Below are 27,555 nucleotides of genomic sequence, written 5' to 3' on the forward strand. Positions count from 1 at the left end.
TGGAAAACTAATATCCAAACAACTCAGTGGTCGGCACCACACTCCCGGAGTTTTCAAATGTCTACAGTCGTCAGTCTAGCCCCAGAGCCAGATATCTCCAAACACGAGACTTGTGTAAAATACCATGTCATAAAACTATTTGGACAATCAGCTTCTCTTCATAAAGAGCTGCCAACTTTAGAAAACATTATTAATTGAAATCAAATTAATTCCAGTTAATTCCAGACATAAAATGATTTTACAACAAAGTGCTGACAGAGCTCTACCATTGTTTTGCTAAATGCAAAACAATGTGTTATTGCAATGTGTTATTTTATTGTTTTAAGCTGATACCATTTAATTTAATTATGATAAATGATATTATATGAGCTTATTACTTGCTCAAGCAGAGCGCAAGTAACAAGTGGTCGGCTGGACCAGAAGTGGTATGCATGGTTATAATTGGCTGTTGATGGTGACGTAATTAAGATACGTTTCAATGTTGGGTGGGTAAAAGGTTACGTATGTATGTATGTATGTACGTACGTACAGTATGTTGGTCCCTTATTGGCTGTTGACGGTGACGTAACTAAGACACGCTTCAAGGTAGGTATATATATTTTATAGAGGGGCTGATCGTAAGGTCGGCAGTATATGTGCGCTCTGCTTGTGTGCAACGGGCAAGTTGGCACCTCGACAGAGTGCATGTCTAGTTTAATATCTATGGTCGAACTACCATATTTGAAGATTAAAGATTTTTGTTACAGTCTACAATACAGCTGTGGCAAGTTCTGGCAACTGTGAAATTATTTGTCTTCCCAACAATGTGGACAAAAGTTAAAAGCACAGTAAGACGTTTGAAAGAATAGCAAAGCACATTTTGCTAGCATCGTCAAGGTGATGTGATCATGTCACAAAGTTCTGTCCTTCATATCATAATTATTTGTACATTTAAAGCCCTCACACTCGTACAATTCCGCAAGTGACATTACTTAAAGTCTGTGAGGGTTCAGTGCTCAGGGTACAGGGTGAACTTATTGAGATTGGGCCTTTCTCTCTCTCTCTCTCTCTCTCTCTCTCTCTCTTGGAACATTTCCCACACACCTGATTCAGTGGCACTCTTGAGACAGGAGAGGGCAGTGCTGAGCCTGGCACACTCCTCTGAACTGGAGCCTAGCCTTCTCATGATCTCCCGCACCTGAGAACCTGTCATTTGCAGCAAGCCATCCAGGGACAGCTTTACTGGCACTGCCTGCAAAGAGACAAAATGAATGAGTATTCAATTACACAATGTTAATTGAACGGATTGATTCAATTGATTATAAAGGAATACAAAATGTAACACAATGATGCGACAGCTCTAGAGAACAGTACAGGTATGCCATGGATGATGGGCCTAACTGGGGCCTGTACCGGTAAGACACTGAAGGCGAGAAGGGACCTCGCCCAGTCGCCCTAAAAGGTCAAGGTCGAGTGCACGCATCCGCCTGGGTGACGGCAGACTGCTGGGCAAGCACTGGCGCTTTGACATGGGGGACCAGATCAACATATGGAATGAATTCTGTACTGGCCATATATGGAGTGTGTCTTGAGTGTACAGGGTTTGATGAGGTCAGATCAACATATGGAATGTCAGACCAGGTCAGCTCCATATATGGAGATCTAAGGGTGGCAGCGGGGGCAGTGTCTAGAGCAGGGGTATTCAACTGGCGGACCGCGGTCCGGACCACCTCTTTTTTAAGTTAATAATATAAATAACATCAGATGGTACATTTCTCATGTGAAATTGCTGCAAAGGCCCCCAAAATGTCCCCCAAGGGCCCCCAGCAGTGTGATTTGGATTTGGAGTTCCACTCCGGGCCTGCACTCTGCACCCCATTATTGGTTGGTTGGAAGGGGATCTGATTTGTATAAGCTTGACCATACTAAACGGGCATAGAGCCCCGCTCTCCGATGGACGCCGCGCATGGGACCGGACCTCGGTCTTATTCAAAAAAATATTTGTGGACCTTCATCATTTCTAGTTGAGGACCCCTGGTCTAGAGTGTACAGGATTTGATGAGGTCTGGCCATATATGGAGCGTAATGAAGGTGTCACTCACAAGTCAGTTCTTATCAGTGAGTGACGCAGCGATGTACTGTAGGCGTAGGCTTGAGAAAAAGTCAATTAAATGACGGGTTGAAATGTATGGCAAAAACCTGTGCTGGACGATTTAGCTTCTTTCCTGAAGTCTGCTATTCTTTCATGTGACCCAGAAATCTTACAAAGGCAAGGTATATTATACAAAACTACTAATTATCTATTGTAATTTGACTTACATGTTACCTATAACGTGAAGCTGACCCTGAGGAATGACTTACAATAGAGCCAATAAGGCTTCAGAAAACTACATGTGTGCAACGCGCAAGTTGGCACCTCGACAGAGTGCCTTTCTTCTAGTTATAATTTTGAGGCCATTTTGATCATAATTATTATGTTTCTCATCATTAGTAATAGCTGGCAATAAAACACAAAAAGCATCCAAGTGTAGCTGTTTTTCAGGAACAAGCATGATATTCTGAGATGCACTGCACGACTAACTGTTTTTCCTGTAATTCACAGACTTATTTGCCCATGTCATCGTGACACATCTGGTGACAATCGACCAAAACACAGAGAACCACTGTTAACACACACACACACGCACACACGCACACACGCTGCAGGCCCACCTCGATGAGCTCAGGACGCAGGTTGATGATGCGCAGCCAGTCTCCTAGCCGTGGATAACTGTCCAGGGCCTCGGGCCTCTCTGTCTCTGGCACTTTCTGTTTGCACTGCAGCTGCTTACAGATGTACTTCATCAGCTTCACCTGCAGGGGGCGACAGAGAACACAACACAGTTGGGAGGGGCATGACAAAGCTAGGGCAGCATCTTTGGGGATGTGTATTTTAGGACACCGTTTCCCAAACGCTGGGTCGGGACCCATTTGTGGGTTGCGGACACATTTGTATGGGTCCCTTTATATTCCTACATATTTTTATTTATTTTTACTATTTCAAAACATAAAAACAAACAAAAAACATTCCCAAAAAAGCAAAAAAAAAAATCATGAATTAAAAACAAACTTTTTTTTCCAGTAATGTCATGAAGAAAAGACAATTTTAAGAAACTTCATACATTTGGTTGCCACAGTTTTAGGATATCTGGCTAGACTGGCTTTGAGGATATGTGTCACACCTCTATGTGTTGCCAGGTATATCCGACCACGAGAGAAAATTCAATGTGGCCTGCAGCCAACCTGTGAGTGAAAACTAAGGCCATTGGGCATGCAAAAATAAAACATCATAGGTTATTTATACTGCAAAGACACCGCAGTGAATATTTAAAGCTTTGCACACAATTTCATGGAAATAGAATTACTGACTTTACTGAATTGTTCCCTTCAATTTATTTAAGAGGGCCATGCATCCAAGCCTATCTGGGTTTCATCACTGCCCCTGACACCAGCTGCCATATTATCTTCCCCCAAGTGTGCGAAAAGGCCAACTTGACACAAAAATCACACAAATGAGAATTCCGTTCTTTTATAATGGCCTGATACCTCCTTCCACCCATTTCTGAGCTTGGTCTTTCATAAATAAGACTGGGTTTGTTTAACAACCCACCCCACCCATAAGCAGTGCTGTCAATTAGATATAAATAGCTATTATTACATGGAAAGGACAATGAGCTGGCCATCTCATGAGGGTGTCTGCTGCGCTGGCATGGCAACCAAGTGTCTTTGGAACATTGAAGCGGATGACGAGCAACCGCGGTGACATCACCAAAGCCCTGGAAGATGCAAAGTTCAGCGTGTGAGGCTAGCTCTGGTCCATAGCTCTAATGCCGTCGCATTTAGAGCTATGTTACTGTCGACTTCCGGGGCTCGCATAAATGCAGACCAGCCTCTCTTCTGTAGCGTAATTAGAAAGCCTACTTCCCTTAGTGGACGCACTTTGAGCCCCCCACCACGCATATAAATGCACTTTTTGGCCAGAAAGAGATTTTCTCTATGAGGGGTTTCTCTTGGCAATATCGGTAGAGGGTGCAGTGGAGTAACTAAAATTATTGTTTTTTTTCCCCCGGTGAAAACAAAATCTCTCTCTGGCCAAAAAGTAGATTTATACGTGTGGTGGGGGGGCTCAAAGTGCGTCCACTAAGGAAAGTAGGCTTTCTAATTACCCAACCCGTCTTTGTATTGGTGAGTAGGTAAAACATTATTTTTATATTCGCTACAGAGGAGAAGCTGGTCTGCATTTCATGCGAGGCAGGAAGCCAATCAGTTCCATAGCCTTAATGCAACATACGGCAGCAGGAGCAGTAAGGCTATGGACCAGAGCTAGTGTGAGGCTGGCACTACTAGCAGCAGCACCACTCAGTACGGACCACGCACCACCCAGTACAGACCACACACCACCCAGTACAGACCACACACCACCCAGTACGGACCACGCACCACCCAGTACGGACCACGCACCACCCAGTACGGACCACACACCACCCAGTACGGACCACGCACCACCCAGTACGGACCACGCACCACCCAGTACAGACCACACACCACCCAGTACAGACCACACACCACCCAGTACGGACCACGCACCACCCAGTACGGACCACGCACCACCCAGTACAGACCACACACCACCCAGTACGGACCACGCACCACCCAGTACAGACCACGCACCACCCAGTACGGACCACTCACCACCCAGTACGGACCACGCACCACCCAGTACGGACCACGCACCACCCAGTACGGACCACTCACCACCCAGTACGGACCACGCACCACCCAGTACAGATCACGCACCACCCAGTACGGACCACGCACCACCCAGTACGGACCACTCACCACCCAGTACGGACCACGCACCACCCAGTACGGACCACTCACCACCCAGTACGGACCACGCACCACCCAGTACGGACCACGCACCACCCAGTACAGACCACGCACCACCCAGTACAGACCACGCACCACCCAGTACAGACCACGCACCACCCAGTACGGACCACACACCACCCAGTACGGACCACGCACCACCCAGTACGGACCACGCACCACCCAGTACAGACCACGCACCACCCAGTACAGACCACGCACCACCCAGTACGGACCACGCACCACCCAGTACAGACCACGCACCACCCAGTACGGACCACACACCACCCAGTACGGACCACACACCACCCAGTACGGACCACGCACCACCCAGTACGGACCACGCACCACCCAGTACGGACCACGCACCACCCAGTACGGACCACGCACCACCCAGTACGGACCACGCACCACCCAGTACGGACCACGCACCACCCAGTACGGACCACGCACCACCCAGTACGGACCACGCACCACCCAGTACGGACCACGCACCACCCAGTACGGACCACACACCACCCAGTACGGACCACACACCACCCAGTACGGACCACACACCACCCAGTACAGACCACGCACCACCCAGTACGGACCACGCACCACCCAGTACGGACCACACACCACCCAGTACAGACCACGCACCACCCAGTACAGACCACACACCACCCAGTACGGACCACGCACCACCCAGTACGGACCACGCACCACCCAGTACGGACCACACACCACCCAGTACAGACCACGCACCACCCAGTACGGACCACGCACCACCCAGTACGGACCACACACCACCCAGTACAGACCACGCACCACCCAGTACAGACCACGCACCACCCAGTACGGACCACTCACCACCCAGTACAGACCACGCACCACCCAGTACGGACCACGCACCACCCAGTACGGACCACACACCACCCAGTACAGACCACGCACCACCCAGTACAGACCACGCACCACCCAGTACGGACCACTCACCACCCAGTACGGACCACGCACCACCCAGTACGGACCACGCACCACCCAGTACGGACCACGCACCACCCAGTACGGACCACGCACCACCCAGTACGGACCACGCACCACCCAGTACGGACCACGCACCACCCAGTACGGACCACGCACCACCCAGTACGGACCACTCACCACCCAGTACGGACCACGCACCACCCAGTACGGACCACGCACCACCCAGTACGGACCACGCACCACCCAGTACGGACCACGCACCACCCAGTACGGACCACTCACCACCCAGTACGGACCACTCACCACCCAGTACGGACCACACACCACCCAGTACGGACCACGCACCACCCAGTACGGACCACACACCACCCAGTACGGACCACGCACCACCCAGTACGGACCACGCACCACCCAGTACGGACCACGCACCACCCAGTACGGACCACACACCACCCAGTACGGACCACGCACCACCCAGTACGGACCACACACCACCCAGTACGGACCACACACCACCCAGTACGGACCACTCACCACCCAGTACGGACCACGCACCACCCAGTACGGACCACTCACCACCCAGTACGGACCACGCACCACCCAGTACGGACCACGCACCACCCAGTACGGACCACGCACCACCCAGTACGGACCACTCACCACCCAGTACGGACCACGCACCACCCAGTACGGACCACTCACCACCCAGTACGGACCACGCACCACCCAGTACGGACCACTCAGTACGGACTAAAAATGATACTAATGCACTAGTCCCCCCCCCCCAAAAAAGCAGGAAATTAAGCATCCACTGAATTCACCATTAATCTTTTGATACAATAGAAATCTATTTATGTAAAAATGTACTGTACATCACAGAAAATGAAATATTTCCAACAGTCATGATTTGGTTTACATTCAGTTTTTTCTCCTTTCCCATGGCTGTGTGGTTGTAGCAGTCAATGAGTCGTGCACAGTAGGATATTTTGTTTTCCCTATGGCCAACTTCCTGCCCACCCCCTCCCCCACCCAGGTTCAGGTTATGCTTAATGAATACTCAAAACATACCAGATCTACAAGATCACAGCGCATCGTGATGCAATACTTTGTATTAAGTTCTTGTTTCTATGAGGAGGATATCTGAAGCCCATGGCACTACATTAGCCTGTAGATCTGTTCTCTCCCGCTCTCTGTGTTGGTCGACCACACAGCACAAAACCACCCCGTTTCTACTGGAAGTGGAACACCCCACTTGGCATTGATGATCTCACGCAGTGCCGATTGGGCAATCATCGCCCGACTCCAGTGCCCACAGGTGCCAACTGAACGGCTGAAGAGAACGCCACCCTAACACATTTCTGAGGAACTACCCCACCTCCAGCCTCTCTCGTCCCCCACCTCCTCCCCTGCCCAGATGCCATGGCAGCATCTCAACATTACAGTGGCTCTCCTGATGATGCAGAGGAATAGTAGGGCAATAGAGGGAGAGAGGAGGAGATGAGAGCTCGTCTGCTCAGGGTAGCACTCTGAGAAATGACTGAGCGAAGAATCCACAAAGAATGGATTGCTGTCGCCGATGGCACTATAAGATAGGCATCACAATCTGCCCTGTCTCAAGGTCTGATCAACAAAAGATACTGTGCCAATGATATCCCTGTCCTTAACGTTTTGTAATGGAGTTCCCAGGTTTTGCATCTGATTGCTGGCAGTGAAACTGGAAAATGTCATAGTAGTAATCAAAACTGTAATTATTAGACTAGAGCAAATGGACTCAAACATAGCTGTTTTGTCCAAACTTAATAGCCTACCATGTCACACTGAAGTCCAGTGTAGAGCAGAAGGGCTGTGCTCAAACCAACTGGACTCATTAATAACATTGCCGTTATAAACAATGGTTGAATTGGGCCAATTACAGAGTACCAATTCTGCTGACTCTGAATTGCCCACCTGAGCAGTGAGCACCCTCATCACTTATTATGTACCACCACTTACTGGTGAATCTAAGTACATATGTAGGGAAGCTGTGTGCAATTGAAACTGCAACATATTATGAGGTCCCCGGGACCAAAGATGCCACAAAATGCACACCTGTGCCAAGATTCCTATCACTGTGCAATAGGAAAATAAAGACTAAATCATGTCCTTGACGAAATCTGCAATACTAGACCAAATATTAATGTTTTCCTCTTTCGCTCCGTGTAATCTTGCCGTGGACATCTCCAGATAGATGATATCTAGAAAGGCCCATTGGCGAGATCAAGATGCTATTTGCTTAACCTGGCTTTGAGAATTACAATTCCTGTAAAAGCTGCGTAAATCCTTTTGTGAATTCACCCTATACCACGTTTTTTGTTTTGTATTTTACACTCAGGATTTAGCTGTGCAGCTCACTGTTGCAACCCTGCCCCCAGTCCTGCTCTCCATGTTTGCCTCTGCTAATCAGCACTTTTAATGAGTAAACCCTCCATGAAGGCCATCGCTGTAGTCTCTCTCTGGCTCTCTCATGACGTGGGATGCATCAGTAAACATGACTATAGGACATGGCGAACCCTGCAGTGCGCTCACTCTGTCTAAATAAAAGCCTGACACCAAAGCCTCAGACGGCGGGCTGTGGACCACTGTGTGATGGAAGCAAGGACGACGAGGAAAGACCATTAAAAAGGGCAGAGAAACACCAAACAACTCAACCGATGCCTACTACGATATGATCACACACTGGAGGATTAATATAAAAGATTGAACTGCACATGGCAATAAAATAAAAGCCCCGAATACGAGATATAAGAAATGTTCTAAGGACACAAGAACAGGACTGCCCCTTTACCTAGGGTCAAAAGTCTAGTGGCCTGTGAGTAAAACCAAGTGTAAAACATGAACTGGTGGTGGTGAAATGCATCTCGCTTTGTTTGCCGTCCGTCCAACACCTTGGCCAGAATTTGCACAAAAGCTCGGCTTGTATCATCCTCTAATGGGCGGATTGCCATGACACTTGTTCTGCACAATTATGCTCCGCAGAGAATGACCTCAGCAGAGCTGAAATGGAATGTTAGACTTATCTTTATGTTAGTCCTACTAGTAAGATTGCAGTCCTACTCTAGGATGCCTGTCATTGCAAACAACTTTGGTCTGGTTCGGTGTAAGGAGACACATATGGCCCTATCTTGGGCGCGCCATACCCTTTATGCCTAAACTTATTTGCCATATTCTACTATCTTGAAAAACATTAAAAAAATAGTTCAAATAGCCGTACTACATTGACACATTGTGAGCTTGTAGATTAGCTATTTTAACTATTTGAAAAAAGAAAAAAATGGCAAATAAGTTTATGGATACGGGGTGGCGCAAGATATAGCCCCTAGGACCTAGAGCCTAGGGGCTATATCTTGGCCCGTTAGTGACCACCTAGAGTCTAGGTGGTCACTAACGGGCCACCACCATGGTGCCAAACACCATTTGTTTGGTTTGCAGTGGCGCGTGTTGGGCAGCTCAACACTGCCGTATAGTGTGTCGCCTTATCTCTAAGCTTATCTGCAAGAGTCCATGGAGTCCATTGAGCCAGCCTTGAGCAGGCTACAGCGGCTTCAGATGAGCTGCGAAGCATCCGTTAGCTCGCAACCAGCAGCCACCTCTCAAGTGCTTGAGCAACAATGAGGAGTGTGCGTCTTTCCCTGCTCATTGAATGCGCTCAGCCACAAACACACACATCACACGTAAACACACACAACCACGCGATACCGAGGAGAAGTGGCCTTGGGATGTACGAGGCAGCATTGTGACAGCTAACAAAAGCATATCCACTTCAGGAAAATTCAAATGGAGAGACCTAGAATAAAAGAGATGTCAGGTATAAGCGTGGTGGATGTCACCTTGGGTAACAACTAAGCTAAGGCTAAGAGGCTCTCAGTTTGAATAGATGTTAACAGCTCTCATTCAGCTACACTCAAGAGCTATCAATTTGAGTAATTGTACTGACAACATTAACTATCCTTTTCAAATAAATCCATGACACTGCCTGCCTGTTTGTCTAAAAGAGATATTTCACTTTCAAAACTTTTGTTGGTCATTTTATCATCTACTCTGGCTTTTAGGAGCCCCCCAGACAGTTTTTAAGTTGCTTGATTTAGTATGTTGATATTCATCAGACTAGCCCTCAATTCCTATACAAACCCATTGTAACTTAAACTCCATTTTAACCATGATAGATTTATCAAAAACACCCATCCTTGGTTCTGGTGGAGACTGCTCTACTAATGTGAGGGGGGTGTGAGTGAGGGGTCCGTGTTTTTTTCAATTACTTTTTTCATTTATTTTTAATATTTCTTGGGGGAAATGAAAACATGAGATACAAAAGAAAAGAAAAATATATATAAAAAAAGTTATCAAAAATACCCCCCTCCTCACATATAAGGAGAGAAGTAGTTTCCGTTTTCGATTAATCTATCACTTTTAAAATGCAGTTTGAAGTTACATGTCTGATAAAATGAATATCAAATATCTAACTACTGAATTGAGCAACTTCAGAACTGCCTGGGGGACTCCCAAAAGCCTAAGTAGACGATGAAATTACCAAAAGAAAAGTAAAATATCCCTTAAATCAGTAAAACAGTCATGGCATAATATGTAACTATAACAACAAGGCAAAATATTACAAGGCAATCCATAGTACACCACAGGATGACGCAGTGTTTGCAACAGGGGTTTTAGGATCACAGTGACTATAGTTGGTATGTGATGCACTGCCTTCATATAACCATACCGTACTACCGGTGGTCATCCTTTTTGGACTTGAGAGCTACTTTCAAAATGACGAGCTCAACAAAAACCACCAAAAAAATGAATAAACCATTGCTGAAAACAGTTTAAATATGTATCTGAGGGGGCTTTGGAATACCGGAGCTGGCCTCGCATATACTGTAAGACACATGCACATGGAATGCGAAATAAGAGCGGGAGAAATGGAATAGGTAGGGGTTTGTTGTATCAATTTGTAATGCTACCCAATGGTTTGTACACAACACTCAAAATAGGCCTATTGCATTGCGGGTTTGAGGCAGCTGACCCTTTTGATGTCAATCAATCAAGTCACCTTAATTCAAGTCTTAGTTTGTGATCTACTGGTAGATCGCGATCTACCTTTTGGGCACCCCTGTCCTAGGCCCTCTATGTGATGCACTGCCTTCATATAAGCATATACAGTACTACGAGTGGTCATCCTACGTCCTGTAGGATATTATACTCGAGTCCTGACAAGATATTGGAAGGAAGGGCAGAAGGATGGAAGAAGTGAAAACCTCTTCTGGACCTCAGAGGTCCTGTGGAAGACGAAAACCCTTAAGAGCCCTTCTGAGGTGCTGAGAAAATAATGTCAACGCATGTTGACTAGTTAACTTACGTCATGGGATGTCCTGTTTGACCTACAGTAGGGTAAAAACATGACTCTCTGCATACATAAAGATGTACAGTAAAACTTAACATACAGTCAAACAAATAGATTTTTTTTGTCAAGACGTTTTTCTCAAAACATTAGAGAACAGTCACAGAGCCTTAGTGTAAAGCCATATCCTCCTCAGTCTCCTTTGTGTCCATAGTGTCACCTCACTGGAGTTTGAACCTTGGCTTTTTAGGTTAACCAATAAGGAGAGCTATTTTTACAACTGTTGTAGGCTGCTTATGGATATTTGGTTCATGTCCATATCCATGTGTTAACTTTTTACACAGCATTTTGTAACAAAACAAAAAACTGTACGTCTGTCCATAATGTGTATCATATTCCTGTAGTGCACATCAACATAGCTTGGCTTGATTGTCGTGCTTTCCCTCATTCCCTGTACAGTAAGTTTCATATGGGTAAAATGTATAATGATGTGGTTTAATTGTGGGGAAAAATCACTTTATGTAGTTTTGTTTACTTCTTTTGTCTCATTGCCTACTTATCTTATTTTTGTGAATTATTAGAGGTCACAGTTTATAAAGAGATTTCAATAAAATAGTGTATTAGTATGGATGCAAGCAGTGCGAGATACCCCAGTTGGATGGGTTAATGTAAAAATGACTTGTCAAACTGACAATTTACTAATAGACAAGGAGTCTTTTGTTTATGATGCTCAAGTTTCAGAAGCATCCTACATGGTCACATACAACATCATTCAGAGTTTTGAATGTCTGGAAACAAATGGTTCGCGAAGTGGGGTCCAGGCACCCTAAGGGATTCTTGAGGGGGTTCAAAATGGAAGTCTGTAACTCTGAGTGTATACAAATGGAACCAAATGGACCCATAAGGGGCCCATGTGTAATTGTGTATACGTTCAAAGTTATGGGGTCTTTGAAATGAAAAGGTTGGAGAACCTCTGATCTGGATGAGGTCATGTGTACAGAAATGTGCCTTAGCACAGCTAGCAGTAACACAGGCTCAAGAGGTGGCTAATGAGCAAGCCTTCCACTTTACCTCCCCACACACTAGTGCAGTCTGGTGACGTCAGGTTACCTAGCAACCTCACTTCAGAGTCGTCAGCAGCGTTTTCAGTGGGATTTTCCCGTACATGTGGAACACAGAGCTCTGACATAATACAGCCCTAAAATAGAACCAAAATGTTCACGTCTCTATTGGAGGATAACTATAGCCGCTATAAACACACCATCCACAACACTCCACTCAATCTCATCTACGCGAGGTAGATAGGATTACATTTTAAAAATAAAAACCCAATCTCCCCCAAAAAAGTGATTACCTGTGTGCGTGTGTATGTGTGCGCGCGTGCGTGCATGCGTGTGTGCGGTCTGCGTGCAGTGCACCCACTGAGATGTCACATAGGCAATCGTTCCCCTGTGGCCTTCTTCTTGCATTATTATCGTATTTTTGGTGCAGTGTAGAATGCGGCTCTTGTCGACTCATGTGGCCTGGGGGGTGGGGGTGGAGGGTGGATGGCGTCAGAGTCCACCTGTCAGCGCCGCTAAACAACACCATGGCAACGGCCTAATGCCGTGAGGAGATGAGCGACAGCCAGCCAGTCGTGTCAGTGGGGGGGGGGGGGGGGGGGGGTGGGCTGACACTGCAGACTGGGAGTAGCATCCATCGCTCCAATGTTTCCTCAAGTCTCCCTCGTGGAGCCTGCTGCTGACACACACACTTTGTTGCACCTGCCAAGGATAGCATGGCCTATCTGCGAACTGAGCAAGAGCATTCTATTCCAGAGAACACTACAGTGGCGTGCACGCACATGAAGACCCCAGGGTCGTAATAGTCTGTTTGTCTCGGAGTGAGTAAGTTAGTAATCGAGTCGGGGAGAATAAGGCAACAAAATTCTGCTTCTGCATTGTGACATGGTGCAAGGTCCCATATATCGATGATAATAATGTATTTATTATGTCCTTGAGTTAATCGGGACAGGCTATCAGTCAACGAGTTTCAAACCAGAAGTGTTCTAAAAGCAGCCCTGCTCTTCTCTTGCAGGACACACAGCACAAGTCTGAGGAAGGGCTATCTGAGAGGCAAACAGCACACATCCATGCAGACAATATTATCAGTGTGCACAAAGGGCCACGTGAGCACAGAAGCCTTTATCTGGTGGCTCCAGTGTCACAACCAACATGGGACCACAGCACAGTGACCTAGAAATAATCCTCTCACGGGCCTGCACAATCCATTGTGCAACAGAAGATATCACGATTTCAGCTTCCACAATAAATAATAGCAGTAGAGAAACTGGCACATTAGTGATAGTGGCATGTTTTCTTTCATTGCCCATTGTGGGTCATATCAGTGGAGATGTTATATTCCTAAATATTGTGATTAATAGTTGTGATTGTAATGTCATAATATAAATCAAACGTGAATTGTATCTCTGGTCATATAGGCACTTTTGAGGGCTCTGTTGATCAAAGAAAATGTCTCCAAAGCTTGTGAGGCCTCATAATAATCAACAACAATAACAGCAATAGTGCCATAGACATGGAAATAAAACAAGTCAATTCCCCAGGAGAGAGGGGTGTCAGGCAGGCCTGCCTGATGAAGTGCTAAGCAGGTCACATGGGCTTTGTGGCGCTTTGTATGTCTGTGTATGACTGTTCCAGACAATGGCCAGTGCTGACCCCTCCTCCATCATTATCATCAGCGGGGGCTGACTCCTGGAGAGGAGGAGGGGCTGGCCCTGCCTGGAGGACAGGGAGGCTACCCGTCTACCGCGTCTATGCTGTGTTGCTTGTTGCTTGAAAACAATAGATTTTATAGTTATGTCTTTCCCTACTATTTATCTCCTGTCCCACGTCTATGCACAGGCAAACTATAGGCCGCTTCAGAAACGGGTCTCATGGTCGCAGGAAACGTATTTCCTGTAGGCGGAGACGACATATCTGCGGTTTCCCCGCACCTCCTTCTACTACAGTGAATGGAAAAGTGACTGATGTTAGTCTGCCTCAAACTTCAGTCTTTTACCTGCTTTTTACTAACACTAACATTATAAAGATGCCCAGAACATCGGGATGAACCTGTGTATTTTATGGCTGCTCCAACAGTAGTGGCAACATACAAAATCAAATAAAACGGAATGTCAAAATATCTACCGCGGTGGCTGAGACCAGAGCCATATAGTAATGGTTGAGACAAAGCAGTGAAAGGTCCTGAAAGATACATAACGTTACCCAATACCCAATCTTTCTGTTTTAGTAACACAAGGCTGCTGTACTTTATACCTCATAATAAGCAATAAAGTATGAAATGTCTTGTTGCCTCCAAAGCAAACAAAACTGTACCATGTACATATTAGACTTGAGGCCTAACCTGAAAACATTATGCAAGTTAGCAGTTATTCAATATGGTCTGGAATAGTCAGGACTCCCACACAACATCAGGTGGGAACTGGCAGCCATGTCTGAACAACAACAACATGATGATGGATGGGCTTCAGAAGACGCAGATGAAGTTCACTGAGAGATTTGATCTGGCAACCCTAGACATACGTAAGGGAATAATTCTATTGGTATTGTATTGGCACGTTTAGCATAGTCCTATACACTAAAACTAGTGCATGACCCACCATTCACAGGCGATGACATCATCAATATTCATCACCACTCATTTCCATATTTGAGCACAGACGGCCGAACGCACACGCAGTCAGCTAAGGGGACACGGGTGGCCGAGCGCTCTCTCTAGGATCTGTGTGATTAGAAGTGATGTGTAGCCGACGATCACCGTATCGAACACGGTCACCATCTCAGCCACAACCTGTTCATCCCACTTCTACGAAAACGGCCAGGCAAGGACAGAGATTTGAGCTGCATACAATGTGGTGTTTACCATTATGCTGGCAAATGTATAAATGTGTGGGATGCTAGCCCCTCCTATGCCCAGCTTTGTGCGTCTGTGTGTACCAAATTTTAGATGATTTGATTGGCTGAGCACGGAATGTGATGTATGATGATAAGAGTGCCCCTCACTTCACAGTTCACACGAGTGTGATTTTTTAAAGTGAGAGAGAGAGAGAGAAGAGAGAGAGAGAGAGAGAGCGAGAGAGAGAGAGAGAGAGAGAGAGAGAGAGAGAGAGAGAGAGAGCGAGAGAGAGAGGGAGGTGGAGAAGAACGGTGAGTTAGACACGCGAATGAACTTTAAAAATATGAATAAATAGCGTCACAAGACGGCCATCTATCCATCTATTTATAAACTCTTATTTATAAAGCAGTTTTAACGGATGCACGTTATTATTATACATTCTGGAAATGGAAGCCATCGTTCTCACGATAATACAAATTTAAATAGGCCTACATGGTTTTTTTATTATAGTTTTTTTTTTTTTTATCTGCCCACCGATGATGATCATGTCACTGGTGGACGGGGTTTCTGAACAGCAGACAGCCCTCCTATCAGACACAGAAAACAATTGTGGTGAAGTGGTGAAGTGGTTCTTTAACCCATTCTGACCGGGCACCCATTTTGGTGTTAGCATCATGTTATGCTTTAGCTATTGAAAAATAGCAGATCTACAAGCTCATATCGCGCCACTGAGTGGCGCGATACAAGCTTGTAGGTCTGCTATTTTTGAAAAATCGAAGAATGACTGACATTTTTTAGAATCTGATCTCAGGTCAGAATGGGTTCATCAGACCAGTGTGTGTCCAGTGGAAACCTCGTATGTGGGTTAATGGCATTATTAGCTTACTGCTCACTGTTCATGCTGATCGGCCTTTGCCTATAGGGCCCATAATGATGTTAACATGGCCCTGCACACATGGACCCAGGATTCTGACGGAAATTATTCTGAAACTTTACATTCAGGAGCATAGAAATACTGTTGAACATAACATCTATTGTGTGCATTCATGATTGTGCACATCCTTCCCATTAGCCTCATCACTTCAATTAGAGGGCTATTGTCAAGTGTTGTGGGTTATGTTACTGCCATGTCTGGCATCGGAAAATAGAGACAGATTAATCTGTCTGGAAGGACATTTCAAAACAGCCACAGTATAAAGAGGTTAAATAGGGTGAACATGAATCAGACTGTACAATGAACTAATCATTGGTATATACAGAGAATGAACAAACTTTCATATTTGGGATATCTAGGACTAAAGATAAAATGACATAATTACAGTGAATCAGAACTGCAAACACCCAGCACATTTAAGCATTTACAACAGGGGACACCATGCAATACTCTGTGTCATTTGGAGCCCTGCCAATCCCTCCACCCCCCCACCCCCCACCCCCCTTCCCCCTTTCCCAAAATAGAAATACACCCAGCCTCAAAATTACAGGATACAAAGCAACTCATCCTCAGTCTGCGTAGGAAATAGGAATAGCTCTCAAGGCTAAAGGCTCATAAGGCCACGGTTAAATCACCCTGATTTCCACATCATGCAGTCCAGGTCCATTGGCTACTCTGCCCATGGGAAGAAGTGGGAACAGAGCCACGGTGCCAATGTTGCTATACTTGCTACAATCACTAGCATTGTGTTTCCCTTGTGTTGCCTTGTTTGAGCCACATTCTCCCATTGTCTCCTCGGAGGCCTCCTACAGAGACACAGACACAGCGGTTGCCGTGTCATAAGAAGCAGCCCAGCTGATTGGCTTTCGATCCCTCCCGACCCTCCTCTGTGCAGAAGCTTCTTTGCGCGTCATTTGATTTTCTTTAACAACCAACCCTCAATATGCGTAGGAAGAAAGACGTCTAAATATAGACCCAGCCACAATAGCTCACACCATGAGCGGCCGGAGAACTCTTTCCAACACCGCAAGTAAAGAAAACAATGATGCTTTCCTATCTAGACGGTCAACAACACACAGCTGCAGACCATATTCACTGACGTGGAGCGAGCATAATTCAGGGTTTGTGTGCAATGTGCCCTGAGAGGCTAATATAGTGTATAGTTTAGCTTTATGAAATTATTTATGAGAACCATCACACTCGCATGCATTATGTTAATTCAATCTATTTATGGCCCCATGGTTAACAGCAGTAAATACGGACATGGCAATGCAGTTGACAAATGCAGTACGACAAAGACAAGGAGACGGACATACTAAAATACAGAGCGTTTAGAGAGAGAGAGAGAGAACACATCAGACAAACTGGCATTAGCATGTGAAAAGAGAAGTACCAGTTAACACTCCATGTGAGAGGCCAGTACCATTATCTTCTCACTCGCATGGCAGACAGGGGGGGAAAAGCACATACTGTTCAAGCAGAATAATAAAGCTCTCCCAATGAGAATATAATGTGAGTTCAAGCCTCTCTTGATTGTACTCGAGTGCAATATAGGAGTAATGCCCCTTGGCATCACAAGTGTGACAACCACTTTGACCTCTCACAATTCAGTCAAACTCATCGCGTGAATTAAATTGATGTGGCTCTTTAGTGGTCATATTTCTCATTGCAACTCAGCTCTGCTGCGAAACTGCATATGGCATCACAGGTAAACCACAGTCAGTTGTGGACAAAGTACAAAGTTAAAGTTGTACTTGAGTACTTGCTTTTAAAAGTTTTCAAAAGTACATGTTTTTAACACTTGAGTACTATCGGTATAAAGGAAGTGATTCATTGAATTGTACTCTTACAATTTGGCTTCTGATGTGCCCATGTGTGTCGAGTAATTGTTTTTATGAATATGCACACAATGTGAACCCAGACAAGTACAACAAACTTTTATGTTAGAAATGTTGAGTATGGGTACCTACCCAACATGTAGAAACTGACGGATGCTAACTTGCATATGTTGAGCAATTTTCATAATTGGTATAATATGACCATACCATTAACAAACAAATCAAAATTTCATCATGCTTTAAGTAGCATGTGACATGTCAAACTGGGGGGGGTTTCATGATGCTGAATCCATTCCAAGCATTAGTTTTGCACAAAAAACACTCCTTGGGCTAAAGCGGCCATAGCCGTCATCACAAATTTGATGATGTCAGCACATTTGGTGGCTATCGCCGTTTTTATCTGCCCAAAGAATAATCTGCAGTTGTTGTAGGCGAGAGGCACTTCCGTGTTGCCCAACTTGCTCAGAGAAGCAGGACGTGGTTATAAGCACCTTTAGAATGTTGCGCATTTTCCAGCAAGGGGTCCTTCCATGTTCCAAACAACAACACATTAGACTTAAAGAAGCTATAGTGAGAGTAGCCTTCGAAACCGCAGGCATTTTGTTTTCAAAGGGGAAAAATAAGCCTGGGCGAGCCGAGCAGGAAAAGTGGCATAGGAGTGTATTTCGATAATAACAGTGCAGCGGGGCGTCGCTCCAAATTTGGTGACATCAGTATTCTCCACTGCGTTCTACTGGGGAGGGGAGGAGTCGGGGAGCAGGGAGGCAGACTTATTGATTGGTGAACCAATAAGAAGATGGCGTCCTCATCTCATCGCGACACTGGTGAGTGACATTGTTTGTACAAGTATCCATATAGATTCCCATGTGCATCCCTGTGGTGCAGTCGGTGCGGATCTATAAATAGGATGATATAATTAATGAGTTTGGATGATGGATGGATAATGAACTTGTACACGCGGATTATGGTGAGGAAAAAGCCCATCCGCGGCTCTGTGCATCTCTACTGTCTCTGTCTCTGGTTTCAGACATAAAACTTGAAAAGTTAATCAGTGTAACTTAAGTAAATAGTATACTCTAGTAATGTATGTAGTAATGTTTCCCCTTCCTGGAAATGTAGTGGAATCAAAAGCACAATATAATATCCAAAATACAAATACAAGTACTAAAGTATAGATACTTTACCAACTCGCCCCGGGCGTACAGCCGGCGGAACAGCGCAGCCTGGTATTCCTAAAGTACCGGTAATCTAAGTAAATTATGCTTAAACGGTTAAACCTAACCTTATTCCTAACATTAACCTCAGTAAAACTATGCCTAAACCTAACCCTATTCCTAAACTTAACCCCAGTAAAACTATGCCTAACCCTAAAAATTTTTCTAACCTTATTCTCAGTAAAACAAAATAAAGAATAAAGAACCGCCGCACCGAGCTGTCAGCATGAGGTTGGCGGAAAAAGCTGGGGCGAGATGGAATTGGGGCGTTACCATTTGAGCCATGTGGTAACAACGCAACTGGAAACCCAAGAAGGACTCTAGGAAGAAGTGAAAGTGGCATGTGGTTTTAAAATGGTGTTACAGGATCATCTGATCAGGATCAGATGGGCTTCACCCCCACTTCAAAAAGAAGACATTGTTCATTTCTGACTTTGGCTTTTCATTGAAAATCTTTAAATGCTTTCCATACCACTATAGAGCGTTGCAGTCTCACCCCCTACCAGGGCCCAGGAAATGATTCCCTGTTCATTTTCCTCATAGACATTTCAAAAAGTATTTATTTAAAGCCCTTTTAAGCCTCGTACAAAGCCAACTCGAGTTGTGCCAAATCATGACAACAAACACAATTTTCCGGGCCGAACAAATAATTAGAGAGAAGAAGAAAACGGCAGGTTACAACACTTTTTTTCTTGTTTTTCTTCTTTGTAATTATTTGTTTAGTCCAAAATATTGTGTTTATCGTCATGATTTGTCACAACTCGAGTTGGCTTTGTACGACGCTTAAAAGGTCTTTAAATAAATACTTTTTGAAATGTCTATGGGAAAAATGCATTGGGAATTATTTCCTGGGCCTGGCGTCGTCATGAAAGGGGGCGGGACTGCGATGCTCTATTGGCAGCCTACATTAGGATGATATAGGGGCCTGTAATATATTTTCAGTCTGGTAGTTTCTAACCACCTGCTAAGCTGAACTGGCCCATTTCTTACATTCAAATCCCTAAAATTTGTAGTTGAAGTTTTTTATGTTATTGGGTAAGCTTGACGAAGGTCGACAATTTTCTTGAATAAGTGGAACTACAGCCTTTCTCTTCCTGGAGATGTTAAGTCATTGATTGTTCTTACATCTATACAAAATAATTTAAAAGGTTTTAAATATTGTTTACATTTCACTGACGATGCCATGTCATGTTTTATAGGTTTATTTATTGTATTGGCTATTACACAGACAATTGGCACTGCAAACTGTGTCCGCTGCCATTAAAATGCACATTATATATATATATATAATTATTTTCTTTTTACATCTGCTGTGCTAACTATTCCCTTTGAAATGCCTGGCAAACCACGCTAGCTGATTCAGCACGCCAGCTATGTTATCAGACTTTATTAGTTAGCCAAAATGAATTAACTAAATTAACTAGAACCAAAATATTCGACTCTTTCAATAGAGAACCAGAGAGGCTAAAACTTGCCAAGTGAGGCGGATGTCCGAATAGGACCCTGTCATTTGATGTACCCATGCAATGAGTGCCTCCATCAACAGCTCTGCGCCAGAGAACACTGGGCTGATTCCTAGTTGTACCACTGAAGAATGAGAACAGAGAAGGAAGACGGCGAAAGAAAGGATTCAGGCAGAAAACAAGAAGTGAAATAACTCTTGTTCTTTTGTGCAGAGATTCTTCACACCAACCAGAATAAACGAAAATAAAATAACAAAAACATGGAGTTACCGTGTGGGGGTCCCTCTACTGTACCCTCTACTGTACTGTACTGTCACTGTACTGACCCACAGGAACGCACCCAGGGTGCCGGCCCGATTCCGGTGAGCCGGTCTGTGTCCGAAACGGTTGAGAAATGACAGAGTTACCGTGTGGGGGTCCCTCTACTGTACTGTACTGTCACTGTACTGTACTGGCACACCCGAAATCACCATACTGTTAATATGTGCGTGTGTGTTTGTGTGTGTGTGTGTGTGTTAGGTTGAGCACAGGTGGTGAAAAACAACCACGCTGTTTTCGTGCTCAGACACACCCACCCAACCACACACATAGCTCCGTAAGGGAGTGGTTGCACCACTCAAAAATATCCATCTCCACACTCTCTCTCGCCCACTCCCAACTCCGACAAAGTAATAATGACAGGAGTCACAGTACTTGTATAACTAGCATCGTAGTAAAACATATATTTTTAGCTAATCTTGTAGTTACACCAACATTGCTCTTATGAAGCCTATAAGTTAATTTAACAGTTTTTGCTCCAGTTGGAGGCCCTCTCTCACTAGATACCATGCTCCCATGACCCAATAATATGCACACAACCGCTCTCTCTCACACACACACACACACACACACACACACACACACACACACACATACATACATACATACATACACACACACACACACACACACACACACACACACACACACACACACACACACACAAACACACACTAGACTGTCTCCTATGCTACTGTATCTCTACGCATAGCTCCATGAATACAAAGAGAATCTCTTACACCAACATTGTTTATGAAGCATATTGTTCATAGAACAGTTTCTTCATAGAACTAACATCTCTGACGTAAGCACCATCATGGCTTTACTGGTAAATTGTCACTTTACCTTCCCATTGCAGCTACGAGAGAACATTACAGGTAAATAGGGTCCGGGATATGAGCCTATAAGGACACCAAAGCAAACAAAGAGGTATAGGAGCGCACACCAATAGTGGGGAGGTGCTGACCAGTGACCACGGCTTGATCAAACCTGAACAAAGAGGAGAGGTCACACAACTCGTATCGTAGTCACGGTGCAAATACTTTATTTTAAGATGACCAATGTTTTGGTACTAAATGCCTACTTCAGGGTGTCCTGAAGCCTACACTACAGGACACCAAAATGATTTTATATATAGAGATAGAGATAGAGAGAGAGAGCGAGAGAGCCGTCTCTGACTGGCACAACACAGCAAACACTTTCATTGGACAGCCTGACCAACAGGTTGCACCAAGGACAGGAATATGGCAGATCAAAGAGCCACGACAAGGAAACATTTACAGGAAGACCCGGTAGAGAACTAAGATTATTTATGTTCCCAAGCGAATTGTGAGGCCAGCATGACATGGCTATTGTCTGGCAGGCCGATGCTTAAACAAAACGCATGTACAAAACAACACTCCAGGAAGTGATCGGTCACTATGAGTCCTCTGCACAGACTAGTCACAGTGGGAGCTAGAACCACTGCTAATGAAGGATTCCAATGTGTGTAGTTGTGTACAGTGTACACAACTACACATATTAATGCCTATAATGTGCATGGTGTACACTGTACACCATGCACAGTGCTAAATAGTTTTATTACAAAGAAGGATAAATAAATCAAAAGCACCATAGATAGACCCATTTGTGTTTACTATATGGTAAGAGTTAACTTCCTAGAAATTAATGCAATAATGGCATCTTGAGAAAGAGTATATAAGTATTCTGTAACACTACTGTCTGTGAAGCCCATGTCAATAATGCATTATAACATATTTATAATGCATTATATGTGTATAGCACAATACAATTACAGTTATATAGGCACTCATAAATGTTATGACAATAATTATAACATATTATATAGCATTTTATAATTACGTATATGGTCAAGTAATAATTAGGCATAAGCATAATAAGAATAATTGCTGGACAATCACATATTTTACAATTTCACAGTGTATTATAATTCTCATTGTAATGTGATTATAAGTCATTGTTACGTGGTCATTGGGTGCTTTAAGTAAAGTAATGACATTCCTGGAGGTGTAGAAACATGTTGTGTGTTCTTGCCATAGACTGTAAAAAGGTTCTCTAATACGATAATGCATTACAGTGATTATAAAGCATTATATGATTATACTGTATTATAACTATATGATAATTATAATACACTATAATCCTGGCCAAAGGATCCAATTAATCTGAGTGATCAGCATTTAAGAAGTAAGTATTATGATACTTGTCCTTAAGTCATATGCACTGCTTATGTGTCATGAGTATTAAGTTATGAGTGCTTTATACAGTGTAAACGGAATATATTCTTTTATACTGTTATGATTATAGTTATGAAGTATTATGAGTATTTATGAGTGGTAGTTATAACAAATTATAAAACATTATAAGAAGATTAATAAATGCTTTAGGGATATATAATGTTAATGCAGATATGGGCTTCAGGGATAGTGTTACAAAGTAGTTCAAATTACATTCTTCAAAATTAAAGCCAATTTGTAATGCGTGACTTTCATAAAATATCACAAAAGTACCATGCCAACCTACATCTGCAAATTACCAATAATTTACTCCTGTCCAAAACATTGAGGGCATTATTAAACAGAATTTAAAACTGTAGGCCTATACCTAAATGAGAAACTATGTTGCCATATCCAGATGAACTTGATTTTTCTTCATTGTGGTATAATCAGCCTGCTGAGCTGATTTAAAAAAAAAGAGGGGAACACTGGAACATCGTGGTCGGTCAACTACTGAATATTGGGTGCTGATTTTTTTCTGACTTTAATCAGACATACATTATGATGATATTGAATAGATTACACAGGGCTTATTTAGAAAGGGTCACCACATGAGGCACATACTGTATCATAAAGCAACTGACACCCTCCTCCGGTCAATCACTAGTGAGCATTAATTTGGTAAAAAACTATTTTTAGAACAAGGCTTACAGACAAAATAAATATAGCCTATTATATTAAAAAACACCCTTACAACGTCAACTGACATTTGACTCTATATATCACTTTATAGGCCTACACAAACTATCTTATCGGTTATGTCAACATTGTCAAGACAAGCTTCTAGAATAGAATATATTTTACAGTGAGCTTCGTACAAGCACATGGATCATCAACAACAGAAAAGGTTGGCGTAGGCCTATACTCTTCTCCTTACCACCTTCACGCTACCTTCATGCAAAAGTAGGGCCTGCTATACCATAGCTTCATCACTAATAACATTCTGCAGTCATCTCACTTCTACAGCTATTTTAGAAACAATGCGTGACTATAAATATCCAGGGAGGTAAAAAGCACATGCACACAAAAATCAATGCATCCAAATTGTGCATAAAGTGGGTTATAGTGACGCCTTTGAGGGCCGAGTGAGGATACGATTTCTGCATCATAAGCTTATGTCTGCGCCAACACTACCCAGCATGCTACCAAGCATGACTTCTCCCATAGTGCACACGCTTATTGCCTAAGAGCTCTTGGGGAAACGAATGTTAAATCATCCCAAATTCCAATATACAACTGAATTGAATTCGGATCAAAGAGACAGAATATCAGCGCATCAATATCAACATCAATAGCAGCAATTGCAACACTATTGTCCGAGTGTCTGTTATGGTGGAGGAATTTATACACTCAGTGTGATGATGTCTATACGTTTAAATTGTTGAAAAAGTGTCGATGGCTTTAATGTAGAAATGCGAAATGGTGATCTGCAAATAGTTTATTTATGCAAAATTCTGAATAAAATAACGCAAGAAACACAAAAACGGAAATGTAGCGACTATCCGTGGGTTCCTGTCAAATAATTCCTATAGGACACAGAAAGAACCAAATCAGGCGTCACTGACATTTTTGCATGTTTTGCAGTCATGCATATAATGTATAGCCTAAACAATTGAGCCTAAGTTAATGGCTATTTTGGGTTTCTGGCTGCAGTATATTGTAGGCTACCATACAAAATATATGCTCAGCACCTCAGTGACACTTGCAGCTGATATTCACCAGCCTATTTGAGGACACAGGCTTCATGACTCCGCAATTTGACTGGACGTTTTGCGTTTTTCTCATGAAGGGGCTCCAAGCTTCAGTGCTTTACACATTTTTATAAACATAAATTACCTCCACAGTGCGTATTTCATGCTGTGTGAGATCGTTGGACGCGGCGCATTTGGTCCGGAGCCCCTGCAAACTGGAGATGGAGATTTCAATCATATTCTGGATGAGTTCGCACTGATGTAGCGCGGCCATCGCTGCAGCGCCACTGCCGCGGCTCTCCCTCTCCGGCTGCTCATCGCTCTCGACCATCTTTCCACCTTTATCACACACACCATCCATTCCTCAGCATTGGGCACCGTTTGAAGGGCTAGAGTCAAAATGCATATGCACCAGCGACGCACTGGTCTAGAATGCAAGTTATAACACACGTCCCAGACTCCCAGACCTGCAGTCCCAATCTGGAATGCTACAAATGCAGCCAGAATGTGTACTATAAATGTATCAAAGAAGGATTCTCGATGGCAGCCCGGTGTATAAGTCCAAAACACTGCCAGTCCCAGTAATGCTCGTCTTGTCTGATCTGTCGTCTGTCCCGTTCACTAGCGACGAGACACTCGCCTCTTCTCTCTCAGCCTGTGCATCAGTGCTGTGAAGCTACCAGGAATGAAAACAACACTTCCGCTTAAACTTTGCAAAATAAAAGTGAACATCAGCAAAACAGCAACATTTCGAGTCTACAACCGACTGACCTGCACGGGGATTCGTGCAACTCTGTCTCGGACAGTGGCACTCTCCCAAAGGTTTTTGTCATCCAAATGTTGATATATTTTTTACTGGTAACAGCTAGGTAAAACAAACGCTTATACTGGCACTGCATATTCCTCCAAGTCATTAATGGCGGAAGCGCTGGGGTAACACACAAATACAGGGGACTGTGCGGTCTGGGGGTAGCAGGGGTGGTAATGTGGTATGGTAGCCTAAGATTTAGTCTCGTAGATATATTTAATCGATTCTCACATTTTCAATCGACAATAGTCTTTAAAAGGCTTAATTTCCCTGAGGATCCGAATGTTAGAGAGGCCTACGGGGTGCTTGTGCCGTGTATTAGTCCGTAGTTTTCAATAAAGAAGTGTCTTAATCCCGTTTGTGGCCGAACGCCATGTTTTCCCTCTCGTTTACGTTGAGCGTAATTTCGGTTTTCGCCGGATGCGCCTCCACACTACCGCCATCTATGGGCATTGGGAATTTGCGACAGAACCGTCCAAAAAAACACGTCTTTATTAAAAACTACGAACTAATACCATGATTAATACGTACATTGTCGGTAGGCCACGTGGCCTATCTAAATAGGCAACGTGCAGAACTGGGTAGGATAGTGTTTTATTTCCAAAAAGTGGCGATAATTTGTGCCATTCCCATGAAATAACATAAACAAAAAAAAGAGACTGGCCAAATTGATACACAGGAAGCATTATTTCTGCAAATCACGTCTAACTTGACGTAGCGGGCAGCTTTATCACTATGGATGAAGGTTTTTAATGTTTTTTTATCGTCTGTCAGCTGTTAGGAACATGATGGGCCGCATTGCAATTCGGGAAATATAGTTCTTTGCGTTGCAACTGTCAAACCACAGTAGCTTACATGCCATACACACTTCACTAGTGGCAGTCCTTTAACAATTGCGACAACAAGGCCTGGAATTTCATCACTTTAGGGGAAAAGCCACTTGGACCTTTGTTGTTTTTAACAAATTAGATGTCAGCAAGGCCATCGCATAACAAATCCATGGGGAAAATGTAGGTGTTTGTGAATTACTTAATTTGTAATACAAAGTATGAAATTCATAAATTAAAGGAGTTGTATAGGCTACTGCAAAATACATTGGTGTCTAAAAACAGTAGGCCTATTGACAAGAAGGAAGAAAATATAACCAATGGCTACATACATAGTTGACCATGAGTTCCCCATGGGTCTATGCTAAATATGTTTGCAATAATATACAATTTTCATAGGATACAGATTACTCTGCCAAGATGTGCCCAGTGTACTGCAGAGGAAAAAAAAGCTGCAGAAATACCAGCTAGGTGCCCATGCACTGTTCTGTTGAATACCATCCTGAATGCATTAAAAAGGCAACCTAAGATGATAGTGTAAGGCTCCTAAACTCCTATGGAGATATGCACTGATACAGTGGAAAATATTGAAACTAAATGGTATATCTAAAATTGTCTACTATAGCCTACCATAATGCAAGAGTTAAGAGTGCCTGTATAAGTGTATAAGTGAATGGCAATCAACCCCACACTCACCAGTGGCTACTTTACAATACCTACTATTTGACCATAAAAAGTACCCACTAACTTGTCCAATAATATGTAATGACCAATTGTTGTTAAACTTTTTAGCCTAGGGGAGGTTGGCAAAATGGCAAATATATTTTATGAATAAAAAATAAAACTGCATAAAAAAACGCATGTGTGTGTGTGTGTGACTGTGTACGTACATACATTGTATTTGTTACAAAAATGTAAATAGATACTTAAATACCCATTTTTCCAGGGACAAAATTAAATTATTCAAGCTTTATTGTTTTACTTTGTGTGCAGCATGTTCCTTGTATAATTCCATATTCAAACCTGAACAGTGTGTCGGCA

The 27,555-nt window shown here is 43.8% G+C and overlaps 1 protein-coding gene across 2 annotated transcripts in view; it reads right to left on the reverse strand.

Moving 5' to 3' along the window:
* The window catches only part of ksr1a (kinase suppressor of ras 1a), a 39,260-nt gene extending 13,757 nt beyond the window's left edge, over window positions 1-25,503 (reverse strand). For both annotated transcript variants that reach the window (XM_083764922.1, XM_083764923.1), the window contains exons 1-3: window positions 25,025-25,503; window positions 2,692-2,832; window positions 1,084-1,231 (exon numbers count right to left, since the gene is read on the reverse strand). In XM_083764922.1, the coding sequence (XP_083621048.1) occupies window positions 1,084-1,231; window positions 2,692-2,832; window positions 25,025-25,240 (505 nt within the window). In that variant the 5' untranslated portion in view covers window positions 25,241-25,503. The remainder of the gene's footprint in view (window positions 1-1,083; window positions 1,232-2,691; window positions 2,833-25,024) is intronic.
* Between the last annotated feature and the right edge of the window lie 2,052 nt (window positions 25,504-27,555).

Source organism: Protomyctophum parallelum (assembly GCF_964188405.1).
Source record: "Protomyctophum parallelum genome assembly, chromosome: 1".
In the NCBI taxonomy this organism is placed as follows: Eukaryota; Metazoa; Chordata; class Actinopteri; order Myctophiformes; family Myctophidae; genus Protomyctophum; species Protomyctophum parallelum.